General features: G+C 56.8%; 1 protein-coding gene across 3 annotated transcripts in view; it reads right to left on the bottom strand.

Moving 5' to 3' along the window:
* Positions 1 to 20704, bottom strand: part of IRF2 (interferon regulatory factor 2) — a 75166-nt gene that overhangs the window by 14627 nt on the left and 39835 nt on the right. For all 3 annotated transcript variants that reach the window (XM_045821483.1, XM_045821484.1, XM_045821485.1), the window contains exons 3-6: positions 15925 to 16024; positions 14496 to 14672; positions 14154 to 14200; positions 5319 to 5436 (exon numbers count right to left, since the gene is read on the bottom strand). In XM_045821483.1, coding sequence (XP_045677439.1) covers positions 5319 to 5436; positions 14154 to 14200; positions 14496 to 14672; positions 15925 to 16024 — 442 coding nt within the window. The remainder of the gene's footprint in view (positions 1 to 5318; positions 5437 to 14153; positions 14201 to 14495; positions 14673 to 15924; positions 16025 to 20704) is intronic.

Genomic DNA, 20704 nt, shown 5'->3' with positions numbered 1-20704 from the left:
GGCGGGTCCTCCTTTGCAGCTGAAAGAAGCTGAAACCCAGAGAGGCTGGGAAAACTGTTCGAGTCACAGGCAGCTGCAGGGTCGAGAATAAAGCTTACTAGGGGGCATATGAAATCAGGCCCGCCCCGTAGGACCATGGAGGGACATTTCTTCTTGGCCCGAGCTGGACGTTTGAGATTTGAAACTGTTACCATCAGCCCTGATGACATGGCACAGAGGAGGCTACCATTCTGACTCAAATGTCTGTTAATATATTGTGATGGTGTCACGGCCATAATCATAATAATGTCTTCCCACCCTATAACCACAGAGTGGTTTTTCCATTACTCTCCCGTGATCCTCATAACGACCCTGAGAGGGAGGCAGGGTCAGGACAGTCATTTCTGTTTTAAAAATGAGGAAACCAAGTCTCAGCGAGGTGAGGGAGGTCACCCAAGGTCACAGGGTAAATAAAAACTGCAGAGCTAGGTCTAGAAGCCATGTCTTTTTAACTGCTAATCTAGGGTACTTTAAATAAAATAATAATACTGAGAGAAAGCATGGCCATGGTTTGGTCTAGCAGCCCAAGAGCAACGTCAGGATCTGTGAGCCGCTCATTTCTGAGAGGGGGGCTCTGTCCTGGCCGGGCAGACTGGCCCCCCCGCAGCCACCCCACCAGCTGGCGCAGGTGGCGGGAGGGGTGGGGGGAGGCCCGGGGCGCACTCTCCCCTGCCCCGAGAAAACAGTGTCTCACACTGGGGAGCAGAAAAGTGGGTCAGACTTCCCAGGCCGGCAGCCGGACCCGCTGGAGGAGCTGCGCGACCCGGGCTGTGTCCGCACGCAGAGCCTGAGCGGCGCCCCTGCACTCTCCCTGCGCGGGCACAGGGGAGGGGTCGAACCGTTCGGAATCGGGAATCGTCCCGGTGTGAAAACAGGTCTGAGAGAGGAGGGCAGGAGCCCCGTGACCAGGATCTTGGGGCCAGGAGGGAGACTCCGGGCCTTTGTCCTGGGGGAGACGGGGACAGGGTGAGACGTCTGGCTCTTTTTCGGAAACTCCTCCACGTGGAGAGTGAACGGGGCGGGGACAGAACGGAAGAGCACATACACAGCCTCATAAAAAGACGGCCAGTTTCTTAGGTAAATAAAAAGTTCTGCCCTGGCTGGCGTAGCTCAGTGGATTGAGCGCGGGCTGCGAACCAAAGTGTCGCAGGTTCGATTCCCAGTCAGGGCACATGCCTGGGTTGCAGGCCATGGCCCCCAGCAACCGCACATTGATGTTTCTCTCTCTCTCTCTCTTTCTCCCTCCCTTCCCTCCCTAAAAATAAATAAATAAAATCTTTAAAAAAAAGTTCTTAGGGTTGGAAACAGGACGGCCAGAGTCCACCGGCCGGCGTGCTGGCTGAACACGGCGGCCAGGAGCATGTCCACCGCAGTCTCGGCACTGGGAGCAGGCTTTCCGAGGTCCAGCCCGCGGGAGAAAAATAAGGATCTCATTGGTTCTGAGTCTGGGTGTACTGTGGTGTCTTGGTTCACATTCACACGGGGTTTCATGCTGTTCTGAGCTTTCTAGGGGTCCCGGCAAACTTGGGTGCCTTGCCTATGGCCCCCCAGTCCCGAGGGGTGAGCAGCTCAGCACCCCCACCGGGCCAAGGGAAGGCACGGGGCACAGCCTGCGGAGGACCAGCACGGGAGACCCTCTGTGCACCCTCTGCCCGAAGCCGCTGTTGATCATGTAGCCCAGGGTGTCAAACGCATTTCCACCGGGGGCCACATCAGCCTCGCGGCTGCCTTCAAAGAGCCAAAGGGAATGTCAGGACTGTATCCACGCAACTCCTCCTTAACTAGGGCAAGGAGCTCCGAGCTGCCGCTGGGTAGAGACAAGGGGGAGGGTCGGATTAGGTCTGCGGGCCTTGCGTTTGCCACCTGTGCTGCAGATGGAGTTTTCTGCATGTTAAGTACCAGGAAAAATGGCAAAAAGAACAGGGAACAGAGGGCTCAGAGGAAGAGATGAAGACAGAGTTCCACAGCCTAGGCCACCTCTGGCCACCCTCGAGTCATTACGGATTCTGGGGCCAGAGGCCGGGGCGTGGTGCTCAGGGGGTCTCCACGGTGTGAATCTGGTTCTCCCGAGACTTCACTCCTCCCTGCCGACACCTGAGTATATAAGCTTGCCTGAAATAGCTACTTGAAGTACACTTCCAAGTTAGCCAGATTTGGAAGCAATTACCAGAAGAAAAATAAAACAGCACATCCTCTGAGGCGTATTTTGGGCAGCCGCACTCAAGACGAAATCCAGATCACGCTGTTCCCTAATTTCCGTATGCCTAGTCAACTCCGGGTGGCTGCACTGACCTCGGAGTGCAGTGAATAGCTCCCCTTGTTCCGCAGCAATCTCTGCTCTATGGAAGGGCGGGGTCGCCTTTCATGGTGAGACACAATGGGCTATAAAGCCCCATCAGGCGACTCAGACAGACCGCACGCACCTGCCCACTTGCACCCTGGCCTGGAGACCACTGCGACAGAGCTCAGCCAAAGCTCCGCCAGGCCGGGCACGCTGCCAGCGGGGCAGAGTCGGAGCCATGCGCCATGTCCCCGGCTTCTTCCGCTTCCGAAAACAGAAGTTGCCACACACATGAAGCAATACAATGCTACAGAAAAGTGCAAACAGAAATAAGGCGTTTTCTCCCTCCCCTTCGAGGGAACTCGGGGACCGGCCTTTGGGGGAGCTGACCTGTGCACGTAACCCTACAGAAGAGCGGCGACACTGACGGGCAGGTCTGCCACACCGAGGCGGCACGCTCCTCTGTGGCGCGCAGTGAGAGCCCCTGCGAAGAGGGCACAGTCAGCTGCTGTGGGCCAGAAGGCACGGCCGGGGTGCAGCCTGCTGGCACCCGCGGGTGTGTGAGCACGCCGTCTTCTTGCCCTGGTCTGGGGGGGAACGCCCTGGTCTACCTACAACGCAGGGTAGGGCCCCCTTCGCGTTGTGCACGCTTACTGGATTTGTTTGCGAAACAGCCACGCTGTCCAGAATGAAGGGGGCCGGGTGTCTGTCTGGTCTACACCGGACTCAGTTAGTGATTTTCCATCTTCTGCCCTCGCTCAGGGCCCACAGACGCGGTGAAGAAATACCACCTTATAACCACCCGTGTCGGCTCCCCGTCCTCACCTTCCAAACACCTGCTCCTACGAGCAGAATGGGGGGCTCCTGGGAGCTTTCACCTCGGTGCCTAAGCACAAAACTGAAACAACTCTTGAGTTTAGAAATAAACTGAAAGTTGAGAAATGGTGTCATTTAAAAAAAATTTTTTAAGGAGGCTCAGATACCGCAGTGGTCTCAGAGTCAGAATCCCCGCTCCCAACTCCCCAGGACAGGGCTGGCTCACTGATGGTCACAGGGGACATGTGGACAACCGCCCCTTTAAGGTTTATAACAACCCGGGGCAGCTCGGCTGCTGGCAACGACCACGAATCACCCGTCCTTCCAAACACTTGCACGGCGCCACTTCCCACCTAACTGTGAACCTTCGTAACAGCCACTGACTAGGAAGCAAAAGGTATCCAGACTCATTCTACTGCCACCCATTACTGTTCTATCGTTAAGCCCAGGGAGGGAGTCACTCAACCCCACCCAACCTGCACCCATCGTGGCCCCACAAGTAACGACTTGTTAAATGAGCCCCCAGCCCAGGTGGCCGCCATCACAGCAGGGACCGAGGACGGTCGCCCTGAGGAGTTACATACTGAGTGAGGCTCAACCAAAACACACGAACACCCACTGCGGCTCCACGCGGGGGTGGGGACGCAGCTTGGGCTCCCTGGCCAGAGGGCGCAGGAGGGAGGACGGCTGGGCTTCTGGTCAGGCAAGACGCCTCCCCGCAGAGGGGAGTGGCCAGAACGCTGGACCTTGATGACCTCTCCCAGCTCAAAACAAACCAGTCCCGTGCAAAAACGCCTCCTGTGACGTGAGCGCCGGGGGAAGGCCCGGCCAGGCCTGCCCCGAGGGTCAGCCTGCTCTCTGCCTCCTCTGCACTCTGCCAGACTCCTCTGTGCTCGGGGGACCTCCGGGTACGTGGTTCCACTTCCAAAGCTCCGACCCGGGGGGGAGCGAGGGTGACTGACGTCTGCGGGGCCACGGCCTCCGGTCTGCACCCAGCTGAGAGGCAGAAATGAAGGCGCCCAGGTGGGACGTTTGCTCTTGCAGCCCCGCCGACCCCTCGGGTTCCTACCAGCATCGCACTGTTTACAGCGTGGAGCAAGCGTGATGGGCACACAGGTACCCGAGCGCAAGGCCCTGCTGGTGGATTCTGGGGCTGGAGCTGGGCCTCCGCCCACCACCCACGGCCGCATCCCAGTGGGACTGGATTGAGATAAGAGTGCACACCTGTCACCCTCCTGCCTAAACCCTCCCCAGTGGTGTTCACACTGTGCTTGCACGTCCAACATTTGTGCGCTTTACTGTCACACTTGACTTAAGAACGACTCTTTTTGGAAAACACCTTCCAGCATTTTGGAAATAAAACCCCACCTCCTCCCTCCGGCCTGCAAAGGCCCCCTTGCCCTCCCCTGCCCCCCTCCCCTAGGGGAACCGCTTGCGGCCACCGTGCAGAGTTACACTGCCTTCCTTCTGGTCTTCCACGTCAGCCCCACGCCGCCCCTCCTCACCCACCCGGCTTCAGGGGCAACACCACCCCCTGGAGACGCCTGGACCCAGTCCCTGGTTCTCTCTCTCGTCCCCGTTCTCCTCCTGGGCCGCCGTAGCTACCCGCGGCTTTGTTTACTGTCTCCCCCATGAAGCTGGGAACCGGCTGCCGGCTCCCCGACCCGGTCCCTGCTCCCAGTCCCGAGTCTGGCACAGCGAGGGTGCCCGGGAGTCTCAGTGTGACCAAAGCGTGCCCTTCGGCAACAGGCCTCTGTGACTCAGTTTCCCCCTCTGGAGATGAGTGCCGCCGTGGCGGCGGATCTGCTAGGAGCAGGTGCTCGGGGACCATCTCCCCTCTCCTCGCTCCCAAGTTAAATGAATAACTTTGCCCACGTGAGCCTTCGCTGAAAGGGTGAGAGGGGCTAATCATTAGCCACTGGGGAAATAAAACCGTTTGGTCTCCTTGGACTCGCCGTCACCCTTGGCCTATTTTCTTGAGGCTGAACCAGCGGGGTTCCTTGGTCCGATCCTCGGAGACCTCTTATCGTTCTACCCTGGAATCTGGGGGCCGGGGCGCGCAGTCTCAGATGGCTCCGAGACCCCCGCCCACTGAGCGCGTCGTTCCAAACCGCGTTCCACGAACGTGGGGCCCCAGAGGGCCGCTCGTGCGCATAGGAAATGAGATGTCAAAACAGTTTACCTATGATGTTCACCGTACTATCCACTTCACTTTTTATAGCTGAAGTCAGGACCGCATACTCGGGAGAAACATCACTTACTCCATTACTAAGCCCCAAAGATGACTCAACTGGTTCTTGCTAGGAAGAAGAAAAGAAAAAAGAATTGAGAATACTTCCTTTTCCCTCCCTTTCCTCAGCTTCAACGCTATATCCTCTGCCTCCTTTCTTTAAGGCCAGGGTCACCCCCTCCTTCTGCGTCGCGTTCCTCCTCCGAGGACGCGGTACCAGCGCACCCGCCTGCCTTTCGGGCGTGGTCCCACCTGCACACGGTAGTCTGGGCCCAGCAGAGCTGGGTGGCTGTCTGGGGCAGGGGTGTCACAGTCATTTCCACCGGGGGGCACAGCATCCTCACGGTTGCCTTTCAAAGTGCCGACTGTCATTTCAACTCCTTAACAGTTAAGGAGCAGTTACATGTATACAGCCCTGAAATGTCGGCCCTTTGAAGGCAGCTGCGAGGCTGATGGGACCCCCTGGTGAAGACGAGTGTGACACCGCTGGCCTGTATCAAGTGCCTTGTGCCTGGTTTTCAAGCTGTCCTTCTCAGAGGGAGGGAGTGCTCCAAAGGGCCGGCTCCTGGCTCTCTCTCGACGGCGGGAGACATGCCGTGTCTTTTACGATGATTTCTGCGGAAGAGCTCTTATCCCTGCATTTCTGAGGAAAGCTGTCTCAACCGCTGGCCCAAGGACTGGAACCCGGGGGACGCTGTGGATGACTTCTTCTCAGACCCGGTCTGCCCTGGACTCTGGCCAGACGCACAGCCGAAGGCTCCCTCAGCTGATGCGGTCCAGTCGAGAGACCCACACCCACAGCCTCACGGAGACGCCTCCTAAGGGCCGGAGCGTCCCACGCAGCTCCAGAGGCTGCACGTTCATACTACAGAACAATGAGGCAGCCTTCCTCTCCTTACCCAGGCCTCTCAGGCCTGCTTTATGCGTGCGCACCCTAACCCCCCTGGTCTCGGAGAGTGCCAGCCAGCCAACCCCGGGAGCCCCGGCCCCGAGGTGCGCGGTGACTTCCCACAGTCTGCAAAACTGCCCTTGGGTCCAAGACAGCGATCGAGCCAGACAAGGAAAGAGCCACACAGGACAACGCCTTTGGGAAGCCAAAATGGAGAGGAGGGTGCAGGAGCGGAACGAACACAAGACGAGAGCATAGCGTCGTGTGAGGCTGGCGTGGCTGTGCTTGGGAAAATCCAGAGTGCTGAACACCTCTAAGGCATGCGGGGCATTTCTATCAGCTTGTTTATGCGCTACTTGGGATCAGTGATGAACCTCCCCACCCAAAGTGACTTAGGGAAGTCACACAGCGAAGGAGGGGGGATGTCCTCCTCCTGCCTGATCCCACCTGGCAAGTTCCTACTACCGCCACAGCTATAAGTTCAAAGACATCACTGCACTGGAACAGCTCAGTTCTAAAAATGGACAGAAGAAAGCACACACGGCGTGGTTGACCAGATGTACCGAAGGGCGTACATCTAAGGAGGGGCCCTGGACAGCCTCGCCAGGCAGAATCGCTCCCCCTTCCCCCTGCAGCCCCTCCCATCCTCCCCTCCAGAACAAGGTCCACATAAGAAGTCTGGCCCTGGCTGGTGTAGCTCAGTAGATTGAGCGCAGGCTGAGAACCAAAGTGTCGCAGGTTCGATTCCCAGTCAGGGTACATGCCTGGGTTGCAGGCCATGACCCCCAGCAACTGCACATTGATGTTTCTCTCTCTCTCTCTTTTTCCCTCCCTTCCCTCTCTAAAAATAAATAAATAAAATATTTTAAAAATTTAAAAAAAAAAGTCGTCTGTCCTTTCTGGGGAAAAACTCACTGGCTGGTGACTTGAGTCACCATCTTTTCCCTTCCTTCAGAGCCGAACTTCTGAACAAGTATCTGCCTTCCCCACCTTCGCCCCGGCACCCTGGTTAGAGGCTGCGGCCTCGCTGCCTCTCCACTTGAGGATTCAAGCATTGGGCTCCCTGCAGCTTGGGCAGGGGCGTGCAGGGAAAGGCAGGCCTGGCTTTGCAGCCACACGGGCCTGAGCTCAAAGCCTGGCCCCTCCACCTCTCACTGGTTCAGGACTTCACTTAACCTCTTCAGCCTCTCTCAGGGCCTGCAGGGCAGCTGTCAACGGAGGGGAACGCCAGGACCGATGTCATAAAGACGAGATATGGAGACCGAACGAGATAAACGCGCACCTGGCACTCATTAAAAAAAATGCTCGCTGTTATGTACCGCCACCAATAAAGCTCTGCCTGCCCCAACTCACTGGCGGTTCCCCAGGGCCCTTTCCCACGATGCCGGACTTGGGCGCCCAGCGGGAAGACCTGCACGCTGCCCCCTGATGGGATGAACACCTGGGGTGCTGCGGGCCCCACCGTTCCGACGGCACCTTCCTCCTCCCGGGTCTCCTCAGTGGCTGTGCCCTCGCACGTCCCTTCCCCGACCACACCCCGTGCTTCACTCACCTCCGTTTCCTCCAGTCCCTCAAAAGCAACTACAGAACATGCAAAAGAATTATAGGAAGAACTGCTCATTTTTAAGGGTTTCTTTTGTTCCTGTTTACTCACCCAGCTTCTAGGTTTCTCATACAAGTAATGAGCCAGTCAGACCTGCATATACTTAACGACCTATATTATTCTGACTTCTCAATGGGAGACCACTCCGAGTTTCACAGGATCTATAGTATAATTAGTGGCAAGCGGTATTTTATCACTTTACGCTTGAGCAAACTGTGACTCAGAGACAAAATTAATTCCCCAAGGTCACACTCCTTGTAGCCCGAAGAGACACTGGAGCTACACTCCGTCTTTGACCGTGAAACACAGTCCGGTTCCAGGAGCTTTCCGCCCCAAGGAGCCCGCGTGCGTCCCGCACTGAGTCCAGCAGAGACGGGGAGAGACCACTTCCTGCACCGCTCCCTCGTGCGTCCCTCCCCTGAGCCCTGCGTCCGGAACGGAACGGCAGAGTCCACCGGTGGAGACTGGGTGCGACTACCCTCCTCCCGCCCCCACGTCAGAAACAGCCTGTCCACTTCAAAGTCTCCGGTGCGACCAGTTCGCTGGTGCAACGCTCTGGAAGGACATGCAGTGAGCTGCCCCGCGAGCCGGACCCGGGCCCCCCAGCACGGTCTCCCTCCGGGGTGCAGGACAGCAGGGTCTTCGCTATGCTCAGTCGGAAGCTGTGAAATGAGTGGCACAGGAGTATTGAAACCCAAACTCTCTCTCTCGCTCTCGCTCTGCACTTAAAGCGAGGAACCCAGAGTAAAAACAGGCCATACTGCTCCGTACGGAACGTGTGTGTTCAGAGACCCCGCAGGTCGCGAACGGCCTTCTTCCACGGTGCCCCCCAGTCCTCTCTGCGCCCACTCTGCCCTGCCCCCACGGGACGCACCACCACCAACCAGGCCCGGTTCACCCTGAGCCGGCCTCCTCTCCCTGCTCCCTTTCCGACTTCAGGCACGGGCTCTTCTTTGAATCAAGCCGTCCTGGTTTCCAACCCTCTCGGCTCGCCCCGCAGGAAACCAAAAGGAAAAGACGGCACTTGGGTTCAGGGTCCTCCCCGGTGCATTAACTCTGCCAAACACTTACGCCCGACAACGTGTTTTCTCATTGTGACATCCAAGGTGTGGTCTACAGTTTAAGGGGTTTTCGAAGACAGCAAACCAGCACCCTCGAGAGTTCAGGGGCAGGGCAGCCTCTCTCACCCTCTAAAATAATGCCCCTTCGGCTGGTCTCCAAGCCACGCACGCTTGGGTCACGGGGCAGCAAGCTCCAAGCCCTTTCTGTCTCATCCCTGAGCCACCCTGCTGGTCTAAATGTCCCCTCCCTGAAGCCAGATATAATGGCCATAAACCCATTTCCCACCCAACCCACCCCCCGAGTACCCCAGTTCATCTCTGCAAAGCCAGTCTCCTTGAAGCCACATGGAAGAGGATCTCTAGGGCTCTCACTAACAAAACTTTCAAGCTGACAGCTGGGCTTCGTAAAAGGAGTCCAGGGGAGGCACACTGCGCCCGCGGAGGCTGCGAGACCTCTCCGAACAGGAGCCTTAGAGTAAAACACGCAGAAGCCTCCTGCCTGGTCCTAGGAACCCCTCCCTTCTCCCCTTCTTTCCCGGGAACTGGATTGTCTGCATTCTCGTCCTCCCCAGTCTCACTGCAACTTCCCCTGTGACCTCTCCTCTTGGCTCGCTTGTCTCCCCGCCTCCTCCTCGGTCTTCATCATGTCTTCATCGCGTACAGCTTCTCTGCTGGAGAGGGCACCCGTCTACACGGCCTCTGCCGGCATCCTTGAGTGCATGACCACACACCTGTCCACCGGTCAGACATTTGCTTTGGAGGCTTCTCTGGCGTTTCGAACTCAGCATGTTCCAAGCTCAACTCACCCTTCCCCACAAAACACGCGCCATTCCCGACCAGCCCCTCCCTGAGGGCTGGAAACGCGGGGCCTCCCGCTGACCCACTCCCGACTCCACCCTCTGTGTCCCCTTCCCTCCTGCAGAGCAGGTCTCTCCCTCCCCAGCCCACCTGGCGCCCTCCTCGTCTCCGCTCCTTCACCCAGCGTCTCCCGCCCCGTGCCTGCCGAGCTCCACGAGAAACCCCGGCCTCCAACACCCACCTCCTCACGCTCCACATCTCCCGCCAGGAACCTGGCTCTGCCCTTTGCTTCACAACCCCACCCCCCTCGCACCCAGAGGTTATCCAGCCGACCGGTTCACACTGTGCTCTGAGCAGTCGTCTTCGGATGAAGGTTTAAAAAACGGAGGACCTCTTGCCACCGAGGAAGGGACCGCTCTGGTATCTGCCCTGACAGTCGGTGGTCCTCTGGCTTATCTTGGGACAGGGACAAGGAGCTGTTGTCTTTTAGCCCGGCTGCAGTCACTGTTAGAACCAACTGCTCTGCTGGAGAGTCCCGCTAAACCACTATCCACTCTCTGTGCCGTCTGCCCAGAGGTCTGCACGCAGAACTATCACAGGCCAGGCCTCCTCTGGACCCAGTGACCCGAGCGGTCCTCCTAGATTCTACTCTCCACCATCACACCCATTCTTTGATCTGAAAACTCTTTACAATTTCAGAGCATGCACCTCTCCTCTGCAAACAATCCTCGGAGGTGGGAAGTATTCATTGCTGATCCTCGTTACCTCTGTGGCTCTGCCTCCCATTGTTCCCTCCCACCAACCCCTATTGTGCTGAAGCCAGTTTCCTGACTCATCCCCGGGAGACCAAACAGCAACTCAGAGCCCCAAGCCCTCGTGCAGGGTGCTCCTGGGCGCTGGAGATTGGGCTCCATTTTTTTCATTCGACCCATCCCCTGGGGCCTGGCTCAGACCCCACAGCCCAGGAGCAGCTGGGAGGCCCTGAGCCTGGTGAGAGACCACGGGTTCTGGGGCTGGACTCGTCTGGGCTAAAACTCCAGCTCCGCAAAGCAGTGCAACCTCAGGACAACCACTCAGCCTCTCTGTGCCTCCGCCCCCTCACGTGCAGAAGGGAGACACGACCTGCCCACCGCGGGGGGCAACAAATGATATGATAACTTGAGCCTGGCCCTTGGCAGAGGCCCCCAAATGTCAGCTACCACACCTGTGTTTTACTCGTCTCTGTCCTCATTGATCTCGACACGGTGGCACCTTTGAAACACATCTATGCATTGGGAATGTCCAATCCAGTGTCTGCTCACTATGGTGTTCCTGCCTTTTACTTCCTTCCTCTACTTCCTCCACTTTAACTTCCTTGGTTACCGCCCCCCCCCCCCCCACAGGAGGGCCGAGGGAGAACAGCTCCCTGAGGACGCAGGCGGTGCTCACGGGGGTGGGGGGAGCGCCAGGGAGCACCAGGGAGCGCGGCGGCAGCATCTCTGCTCCTGCGACTCGGCCGAGGGGCCTCGGGCCTCCCGTCTCCGGGGGGCTGTCTGCTGGGAGGACACACGGCAGGGAGACCAGGTGCCGAGTGACCCCAGAACGATGCTGACCGTCGGTCCGCACGCTCCGAACACGCTCTGCTTACCCAAGCCTCAGTCCGACTCGAACTGGATGAGGGCTGGGAAGGGCTTGCTTCCGCGGCCGATTTCACACCTCGTCCGTCACCGCACACAGGCCAGACTCCCCCAGCGGGAGAGACCCGCCTGGCACACCCGGCAGCAGCAGACTCGCACAGCACACACGCACTCTGGGCTTAGCTGTTCTCGCATCCGACAGAAGTAACGTCCTGCTAGCTCAGGACGGATGAGGCCCTGAGATCACACAATTCTGGACTCCACGGAGAGTGAGCTTTGGAAACACCCCACAGAAGCAGTGAGAGAACACGATGGCATCGGCGGTCAGCGGCCACAGAACCTGGGAGGCCCTTGTCCACGTGCCACTGCAGGACCCATGCCCGCAGATTTCGGTTCAAAAGGTGAAATCACCTGCCTCCTGCTGAGGAAACAATGTCCCCTTCAGAGGCCAATCTCCGGCGTTAGCCATGTCTTCATCGTCCCAGGAGACGTCACAGCGTGCACTGGGCCTGGGTGGAACTTGACCCTCACAGCTGCGCCTGAGGGGGGGCCTGTCGCTTGCTCTCTGGGCGCCTAAGGCCAAGGCCCCCCCAGGGCTGTGCCCTCCACAGCCTGTTCACCTGAGTGGCCACGTGGAGACACTGCCACGGCTGATGTGACCGCAGTGTCCTTCACTGAGGAAGACACCACATGTCGGCTAGTCTAAGATGCACCTGCCCACATCCCTGAAACAGGATGTGCCTTACAACCAACCACTTCTGTGTCACAGTTTCATTGGAAGCAGTTTTTCTTGTTTGGAGAGATGCACAGACTAATGCTGAAAGGCGAGCGTCTGTCATCCCCTTATTATTTCTCCATGAACTCCCTCCTGATGTAAAACCCCCTCCTGCCCCACGTGCTGTGTTCATTTAAGCTTCTGCTGGGCCAACACACGCTCAGGCACGTGTGCAGCGGTCACACACGTAGGGCCCACCCGTTCTGGACCCGGCACTGCGCGGGACGCCGCGAGAGCGGCGGGAAGCAGGACCTGGTCACGCTGCAGATCACGGCAAGTTCTTCCACGTCACACGCTGGTGGGGAAGCTGCACTTTTCCGACCGAACCACACTGCTCAAAGCTCCACACTTTGGGAGACTTGCTACAACAAATAGCTACATGTTTTACACTGCAAGGAAAAATAAATTTTTTTTAAAGCGAGGCGGGGGGACCTGCACATTACAAAGCACCGGAGAGATGCGCCCGCCCGGCACCAGCGCGCGCCTGACGTGCGTCCCCATTCCAGCGAACAGACGGCACGGAAACGCTGACGCTGGCGAGACAAGGGCAGATCTGCCCACCGGACACTCGGTGATACTGGGGAGTGAAAGACGGCCCGTCTTTGAAAGATCTATGCCGAAATATTCAGGGAAGACATGACAGGATGTCTGGAATTTGTCTCAAAACGTTGAGCTCAACCACGCAACGCAACGTTGTTTATGTCGGTCAAAAACCATTAATACTGAAGTTGGGGCGGCGGCCTACGGAATCCATTTCACTCATCTCTCCCCTCCCTGAGTGCATAAAACTTTTCTACGATAAAAAGTTACAACAACAGTGGGCCTTCCTACATTGCTAAATTTAGAGTAAGTCAGAAACTAAAAATGTTGAAAATGAAACTGGGGGTACGGCTGTTACAATTCGCTGCCTAAAATATTTTTTTTCCGTTCTAGAGATAACTATGCCTGAAACATCTAACTGTTTACCTAAGTTTCCCCTCCAGCTCTACCTCCACGAGTCTAACTTTGTATCTGGAACAAGTTTTTAAACATTTTTTCCTCCTAGATTGACACGCTGGTTTATTTCTGTAAACCCTGAGCTGTCTCAGGCAGTTTGGTTTTTTTTCCTCGGGTCCACAGCTGACTTGAGATTAGAAATCAGGACCCTTGGCATCTCCTTCAAGTTCAGTTCTAAGTAACGGTGTGACCTTGGCCACGTGACCCACAGACTTTGGGTCCACGTCACTCAACTCCCTCGAGCCTCAGTTTCTCCATCCGCCAACAGAGCGCATAGACCGGACAACCTAGGGGTCTGGGGCCGCAGGGTCTGCCCCCCGCCTGGCAGCTGAAGCCCATCCCCCGTTTTGCACGGGACCGCTGCCTGTCCTCTGCTCGTTAGCAAGGGCTACCCAACCTGCACACAAACATGCTCGCACCGAAGGGGATCTCAGACCTCGCAGCCTCCTGAGCAGCTCTCTCTCTCTCACACACACACACACACACGCACGCACACGCACCCCGGTGGAAAACCCTGGGGAAGCCCGCTCTCACAGTGGAGCAGGAAAAAACTCCTGAGAGCCCCACGCTCACGCAGTGTTTGACCTCAACGAGGTCCCCCATCTAAGGGCCTGTCACGGACTGTATCCATGACACACAGGTAACCCATTCTAAAACAAGGAGATAATAGTGCATGCGGTACTTTAAAACACACTTAACAGCCCGAAAATGCACTTCGTGTTATCAGCTAGTAGCTGGCTGCTGGAGCTGAGGTGGTCCTACGTGAGTGACGGGCAGGGGGAGGCTTGAGAGGCAGATTCAGCTCCGTGTCAACCTGGGACTCACTCGTGCATTTCTCGGTGGGACTGGGTGAAGCGGGGGTATGTGCACATGCGGCTGCAAGTGGGGGCAGGCCAACGAGGAGACGTGTGAAGCACACAGAGCACAACGGCAGCAGAAGCAACACCAAGTATTTCCCAGGGGTCACATTACTTGTGTTTGAGAAACAGAATAGGAATTACTAACACGGCCCCCAGCTTGGCCCTTCTCCCTGAGCAGCCAAAGATTACCTTGATGTGCTTAACTCTGTCCTCCTTTTCTGTCTTTGGTTTCTTTCCTGCGGCAAAAGGAAATAGTTCCGGATTAATCCGTGAAGAACACAACAGAGAAACAATTTCCCCTAGGCTAAAAATAAAAAGGCTTTCTAAAACTCTCCGTGAACCTGGACAAGCCGGAATCTGTCCACGGCCAAAATTCCAAATGTGTCACCGCCTTTGGTGACCTGCGAGTCACTGTCCCCGGCCAGGTAAGGGCAGGATTATCATCCACGGGGTGAACCACAGTCACAGAAATAACCCCCAAAGGTGCTACAAGATACGTTAAGTGGTCAGTCAGCAAATCCCATTATCTACCTTTCTTAGAAGGCCGCTCGGATAAGGGCAACATCCGGTAGACGCGGAAGGCGTTATTTCCCTTCTTTATACTTTTATCCTTGACTTCTTCAATGTCGGGCAAGGAGTTCATGGCACACCGGAAATTTGCCTTCCATGTTTTGGGATCGGGTTTATCTACTCCTGGCTGATGCTTTCCTAACAAAACGGCCAAAAGAATTAAGGTTAGGGGGAAGGGGGGGTGGGGGGAAGGAGACACAGAGTAAACATTTCCGGAGACACAGGCTTGCTCGCTGGCCCAGCAGCAGAGACAACGAACCCTCAGCCCCAGGCTGTGCCTGCAGCAGCTGACGCCCGGGCATGCCCGGGACTGAGCAGGTTCCTGGGATGTGGGAAGTCTTGTTTTAGGATCCAGACAGTTGCGGGCAAACGGGTACACGCTGGTCACCCTGACTTTGCCAGAACAGCTTGAGAAAAAAAACTAATAATGGGAGAAGAATGGGGAATCCGTGTAAGTACCAGAGGAGGCTGGGAGACTGGGAGGCAAGTGAGCACAGGTCACTGGGTGATCTTTCTCATGTGAGAAATGTTAAGTAGAAAGTCCACTACTCCTGTAAATAGCTCCCTACTTACATTTTGTTGTCGGCAAATAAACTGTTGACTACCTTTTGGGGAGGCAAGTTGAACCCAAGTGCACAGCTGCAGAACAGAGAATTCTTGGTCACCCCGGCACGCACCTGGGCAACTTAGACAGAAGTTCGCACCACAGGAAATGTACGGGCCGGGTTTCTGGGGGGGGGGGGCGGGTGGACCCTCACTTCTGGGGGATAAAGCCTGACTCCCCCCCGTGTCCTAGACGTGCCTGGGGACAGCTGACAGGTGTTTCGGAGCTGTCTTCACGAGACCATGACCCAGGAGACGCGACGTATATAGTACAAACAAAAATAAACACCACAGTGCACAACTTGCTGAGAGAGGAGAACCTCAGTGTTCCCGGTAAAAAACCTCACGATGAAAAGGAAAAGCTGTGAGGCCGTGAGTGCGCGCATCCCCTCGAGGGGCTGCGTCTCTTCACAAGGACCACTCGGGTCAAATCATGCCTCTCAACATCGTACAATCTTACTTATCAATTGTACCACAATTGATTTTTTTGACTTTTAAAAGATTGTATTTATTTATTTGTTTGTCTGTTTGTTTGTTTGGAGGGGGGGAGGGAGAAAGAGAGGGAGGGGCACACCGATGTGAGCGAGAGAAGTTGATGGACTGCCTCGCGCAGGTGCACGCGCCCTGGTGAGACCACGCCCACCGCCCGGGCACGTGCTCTGGCCGGGAATCGATCCCGCGGCCTCTCACTCGGCGGAAGGACACCGGCCCGCTGAGCCAGGAGGCGTGAAAACAGCAACAAGGAAGCGGCACTGCCGCCTGCGCCCACGGCGCGGGGGTGCGGTACCTGTGTGGATCGCCCAGTTCCTGAAGAGCGGCGCGTCCTTCTCCACGTCCCACCCGTGTCGAGCTGCGTGCATCCAGGGGATCTGAAAAATCTTCTTCTCCTGGAGGAAAAAAAAAAAGTAAATAAGAACCGTAGCCGTGGCTTTCAGGCCGCCGTCGAGGGGGTTCCTAAGTTCCAGCGAGTAGGCTTCCCACTAGGTATCCCGGGGCCTGTTGCGTTTCCACGGCAAAACCTACTGTAAGCCAGCCCACCTCCCCACTGGACCCCAGGTCCTGACCGTCGACCTGGCCGAGACTCCGAGTCGCGCAGCGTCCGGCCGAGCGGGAACGCAGCCCGAGGCCCCAGCGGACGGTTTGGGACCTGCCACCGTGTCGGGTTATCTGTGTCCCCCCTTCTCGGAAGAACCGCAGGCAACGGGCCCCGACTGATACGTCTCATGCTCATTCCTATCATTTATCTCCATCGTTCGGTACAGAGAAACGCCAGCCGCCTCAGTAAATCAAAAAGTAGGCAACTCTCCAAAATACCCGTGTGCGCTGCGAAAGGGAAGTTGGGGCCAGGAAGCCGCGGCCACAGGGGCCAAGCGTCCCGGGGCGTGGGCAGCCCCCGAAGCAGGAGGCCCTGCCTCGTGTTCTGGCCTCCGAGCACCCACTGCCCCGCGGGCAGCGGCAAGCGGCGCAAAGACGGTCGGTGATGGCGCAGGGGCGCTCCGTCTGTAGAGCAAAGCCGCGCCATAAAACGCGTCTCCTGTCCGGCCTTTCCGTCTCCGTCACTGCCCGAGAGGCGACTCAGAATCGCTCCGGTGAACCCCGGCGGACACGCGACGTGGAAACGAGTGCTTCGGGAACGAGCTCGCGCGCGCGCGGCGAAACCACCCAGGCGTAGGCTGGTTCCACCGGCAGCGCCGGCGGTCGCCTCCGCCCCGGCACCTGCCGCGTGGTGTGGCTGCACGGGCTCGCACGGCCTCTTCTGTCTTATGATGCCACGACCGCGTGGGCTTCGTCTGTGTCGTCACTCCCACTCCGCAGCTGAAGACGCGGAGGCACAGGCCTGAGTTATCCACCTAAGTCTCACGGGGCAAAAAGCGTCCGAACTCCAGAGCCAGGCCGGGCGACCCGTCTTCCCTCCTCCATCACAGCCCGCCTTGTCCCCGAGGTTCGGATGTACACGATGTTCAGGCTCCTGACGGATCTGCTGACCTGGGTTCTGTGGTGACGGAAGCCCGGGAAAACGCACACTTTCAAAGCTCCCCCCCCCCCACTCTGATCGTTCCCAGGCCGGGGGAGGTGCCTGCGCCCCCAGCCCTGGGGAGGGCGGGCAACGGCCGGTGCGGACTTCCCGCAGGCCGGTCTCGCGGCGCAAGGCAGAGGGGGTCCCGGCCGGACCAACGGGGCTCGGGGCCCCTGCACAGAGCCAGCTCCAGAGCCTGAACGGAGAGTATTTCAGGACATTTGCGAGTTCCCCAAAACGCATCGAAAGGGAAAATTCTGCTGTGCCTAGAGCTCCGTAAGCGAAGAAGAACTGAAAGCCAGAGGCTCTCCGTGGACCCCGCCCTGTTCCCTCTGCACCACCCGCACCCGCCGGCTCCGCGGTGTGGGGGGGCGGGGGGGCGGCCCTTCTGGAAACAGCAGCCCTCCGAGGGGGGCTGAGGGCGGCCTCATTTTTAACGCAGATGAAAACCGGAGAGGAAATCGCCCATCGCCGTTTTTGACGTTCGTGTGGAAAGTGAGGAACGGTGAAAACGCGTTTATTTCCGTGAAAGAACTGTCCCCTGGAGAGCGCAGCCCGAACCTGAAGGTCTGTGCTTGCAGGGTCAGGCCCTGGGAGAACCGGCTGCTGCGCCGTTTCCTAGGACACGGGAGCTCCGGGCGCCACCGCCGGAAACCCGCGAGACGAGATGCAGAGCCGACTGCGACAAGCACATCTTCCTCCGAGCGTCGGCGCGCAGGCAGGCTGTGCACATGCACCAGCTCACCTCTCCGGATGAGGTGTCCCGGAGACCTCACCAACATCACGCAGCTATGAACGTGCTACCTGAACTGGGCAGATTTCCACCACGGACCCCCCTGAAATGGGCAAGGGACCCCAGAAGACCGAATACAGGGCCAGTGGGCGTGTAGAGAGATGCTCAGCACCGGTATCGCCAGGGACACGCAGAGCAAAGCAGTGACGAGGTTCCATTTCATACCCACTAGGATGGCTAGCATCAAAAAAATAGTAACAACAAGTGCTGGTGATGATGTGGAGAAACTGGAACCCCCATACGGTGCTGGTGGGAATGGAAAATGGGGCACCGGCTGTGGAACACAATTTGGCTGTTACTCAAAAAGTTAAAGCACCGAGTTACCACACAACCCAGTAATTTCTCTCTCGGATATGTGGCCGAAGAATTACGCACAGGCGTTCCAACGAATACCTGTGCATGAGAGTTCAGAGCAACACTAGTGGATAAAGGAGATGTTGTATGTGTATAAAATTAAATAGTATTCAGTGTGCTGATACATATACGCTACAACATGGACAGACCTTATAGATACTGTGCTAAGCGAAAGAAGCCAGGAGAAAATGCCACGTCACGTGGTTCCACTTAGGTGAAGTACCCGGTCTAGGCAAATCCACAGACCCGGAAAGTAGGCTCGTGGCAGCCGTGAACGAGGGGAAGGAAACGAAGAGCGAGCCCTGGACGAGGACAGCGTTGAGTCTGGAGTTAGACAGTGGTGATGGTCACATCACACTGTCAATGTCCTGAGTGCCACTGAATCGTACACTTCAACGTGATAAAAAAAAAAAAAAAACCAACCTGCATGGAACTGTTAACTAGTTTTTCATACAGAAAAAAAAGAGAGAGAGAGAAACCACTAATGAACGTATCCCACACATATCTTTTTAAAAGACCACGTTGAAAGGTAAAGGTGACATTCACTTCACAACCAGAAGAGGTTCTGACCAGTAGACATTCTGGCCGCAGGTCACTGTGTCCCCTGGGACGGTGAGGGCACTGCTCTGCATCTGGGTGGACTGTGACACACCAGCGTGCGCCCTCAGAAGCCCCCCACGTGCCCAGCGTGCACTCACGGAAGGACTCACGTGCCAGAGTCCACCCGTGCCGGCACCCAAGGGCGGGCAGGAGAGGTAAGCGCTGTCTGAGTCGAGAGGAACACTGCAGATGACCTTGGGCAACGCAGAACCAGCATGCCTCGGCCCCAAGTGGAAACCGAGTCTCTTACCTCTCTCTGCCCCTTCTCTCCCCAATACTTACGGGACGCTCCAATTTCATTTGCTATTTTTGTTTGAATCCCTTACCCTGTTCCCAGGCGGCCTGATATGTACCCAAGCACGAGCCTGCTTTCAGTTCAGGGAAGAGGAGGGGAAGGCCTGGACCTGGCCGCTGACCTCCTGTGCCTGGCGGGTGGCCTGGCCGGGACCGGGCAGACCTCCGCGGTGGGAGCGGAGCACTGAAAGCCAGTGTGGGAGCAGAGCACTGAAAGCCAGCGTGGGCACCGATTGGGGCCGTGGGAGACTCAGCGACCCTGACGTGGCTGCCTCCTCCCCTCTCCCAGAGGTGGCCCAGGACAGTCACGGGCCAGCATCTGGGCAAAACCAGAACCGACCCGGTCCCTTCAATAAGTCAAGGGCAAGGAGGCCAGAAAGGGGGGCGTGCTGTCCACAACCTGCAGAGACTCTGAGTCACAGCCACCAAACACAGCTCTCTCGGACCGTCTCCAAATTCCCACTGAAGAGATGAATTGTGGAAAGATAGCTGGGGAGTACGCGAGGCACCTTGAGTATGAAAGGGGCAGTGATGCTACTGAGAACTCAGGACCGATTTTTCCGATTGGCACAGTATCATGAAAACTTGAGAAAACGTCAGGTCTTATAGGTGTACACGGTCAGGGAGTTGCTCTAAAATATCACACACACACACACACACACACACACACACACAAAGGCACGAAATTTGATAATGGCTAAATCCAGACAAGAATTTGCTATGCTACGCTTTCTGGACCTGAGGCTGTTCAAAGGAACTGTGCCTATTTGCAAGCACAATAAAAAGCAGGCGGCCCGGCCAAGGCCCCATTCAGGACCTAGTTACAACGCTGCTTTGACTGACTTCCTCACTGGTCCTCCCGAGGCATCCAAAGGACCCCTGTCATCACCACCTTGCTCCCCATTTATTCAGAATAGGAGAAAGAAGGAAACAAATAATATTCAAATCCAATACCATTTTTACACTAAAACTAAGTGAAAAAAATAAGGTGACGGAAGGAAAAGGAACAAGAAGAAATCAGATCGGAGTGATATCTGAAGTGATCCAAGGAAGCCAGAAGCGACAGCAGCTTTTAAAAAATCAAGTTGCAATAACCTGTCTGCTTGTTAGAAGCGGCCACAATCCGGCTGTGAGCTCCCAGCACGGGATACAGAGATCAGGCCCGACTGGTGGCGTGATTCATTGTGTCCTTCAGATTAAAGATGAGGGGGAGGGAGAAGAGGAAAGTGACATTTGCTCAGAGGAACTGCTACATTCCTGGCAGTGGGGGAGAAAACTCCCTCGGGCCCTTGGAAGGGAGGCACAATCTGCTACATTTAGCTGCTTTTCTACAAGGCAGCTACATAATTTCAGGTGTTCTGTAACTTTAGGGATACTGTCTTCCCCATGCACCCCTACCAGGAAGGGCCCATGAAACGGAGAGGCTGAGGCGGATGAAGGGAGGAGTGTTCACCCGGGGATGGGGAGGAACGACACCATGTTTCCTCGTCAGGACACGCGGGCACACAG

The sequence above is a fragment of the Phyllostomus hastatus genome, unplaced genomic scaffold (assembly GCF_019186645.2).
Source record: "Phyllostomus hastatus isolate PE091 unplaced genomic scaffold, TTU_PhHast_1.1 phas_scaffold_46, whole genome shotgun sequence".
In the NCBI taxonomy this organism is placed as follows: Eukaryota; Metazoa; Chordata; class Mammalia; order Chiroptera; family Phyllostomidae; genus Phyllostomus; species Phyllostomus hastatus.
The sequence above is the reverse complement of the archived record's forward strand: the minus strand, read 5'-3'. Positions and strand labels throughout refer to the sequence as shown.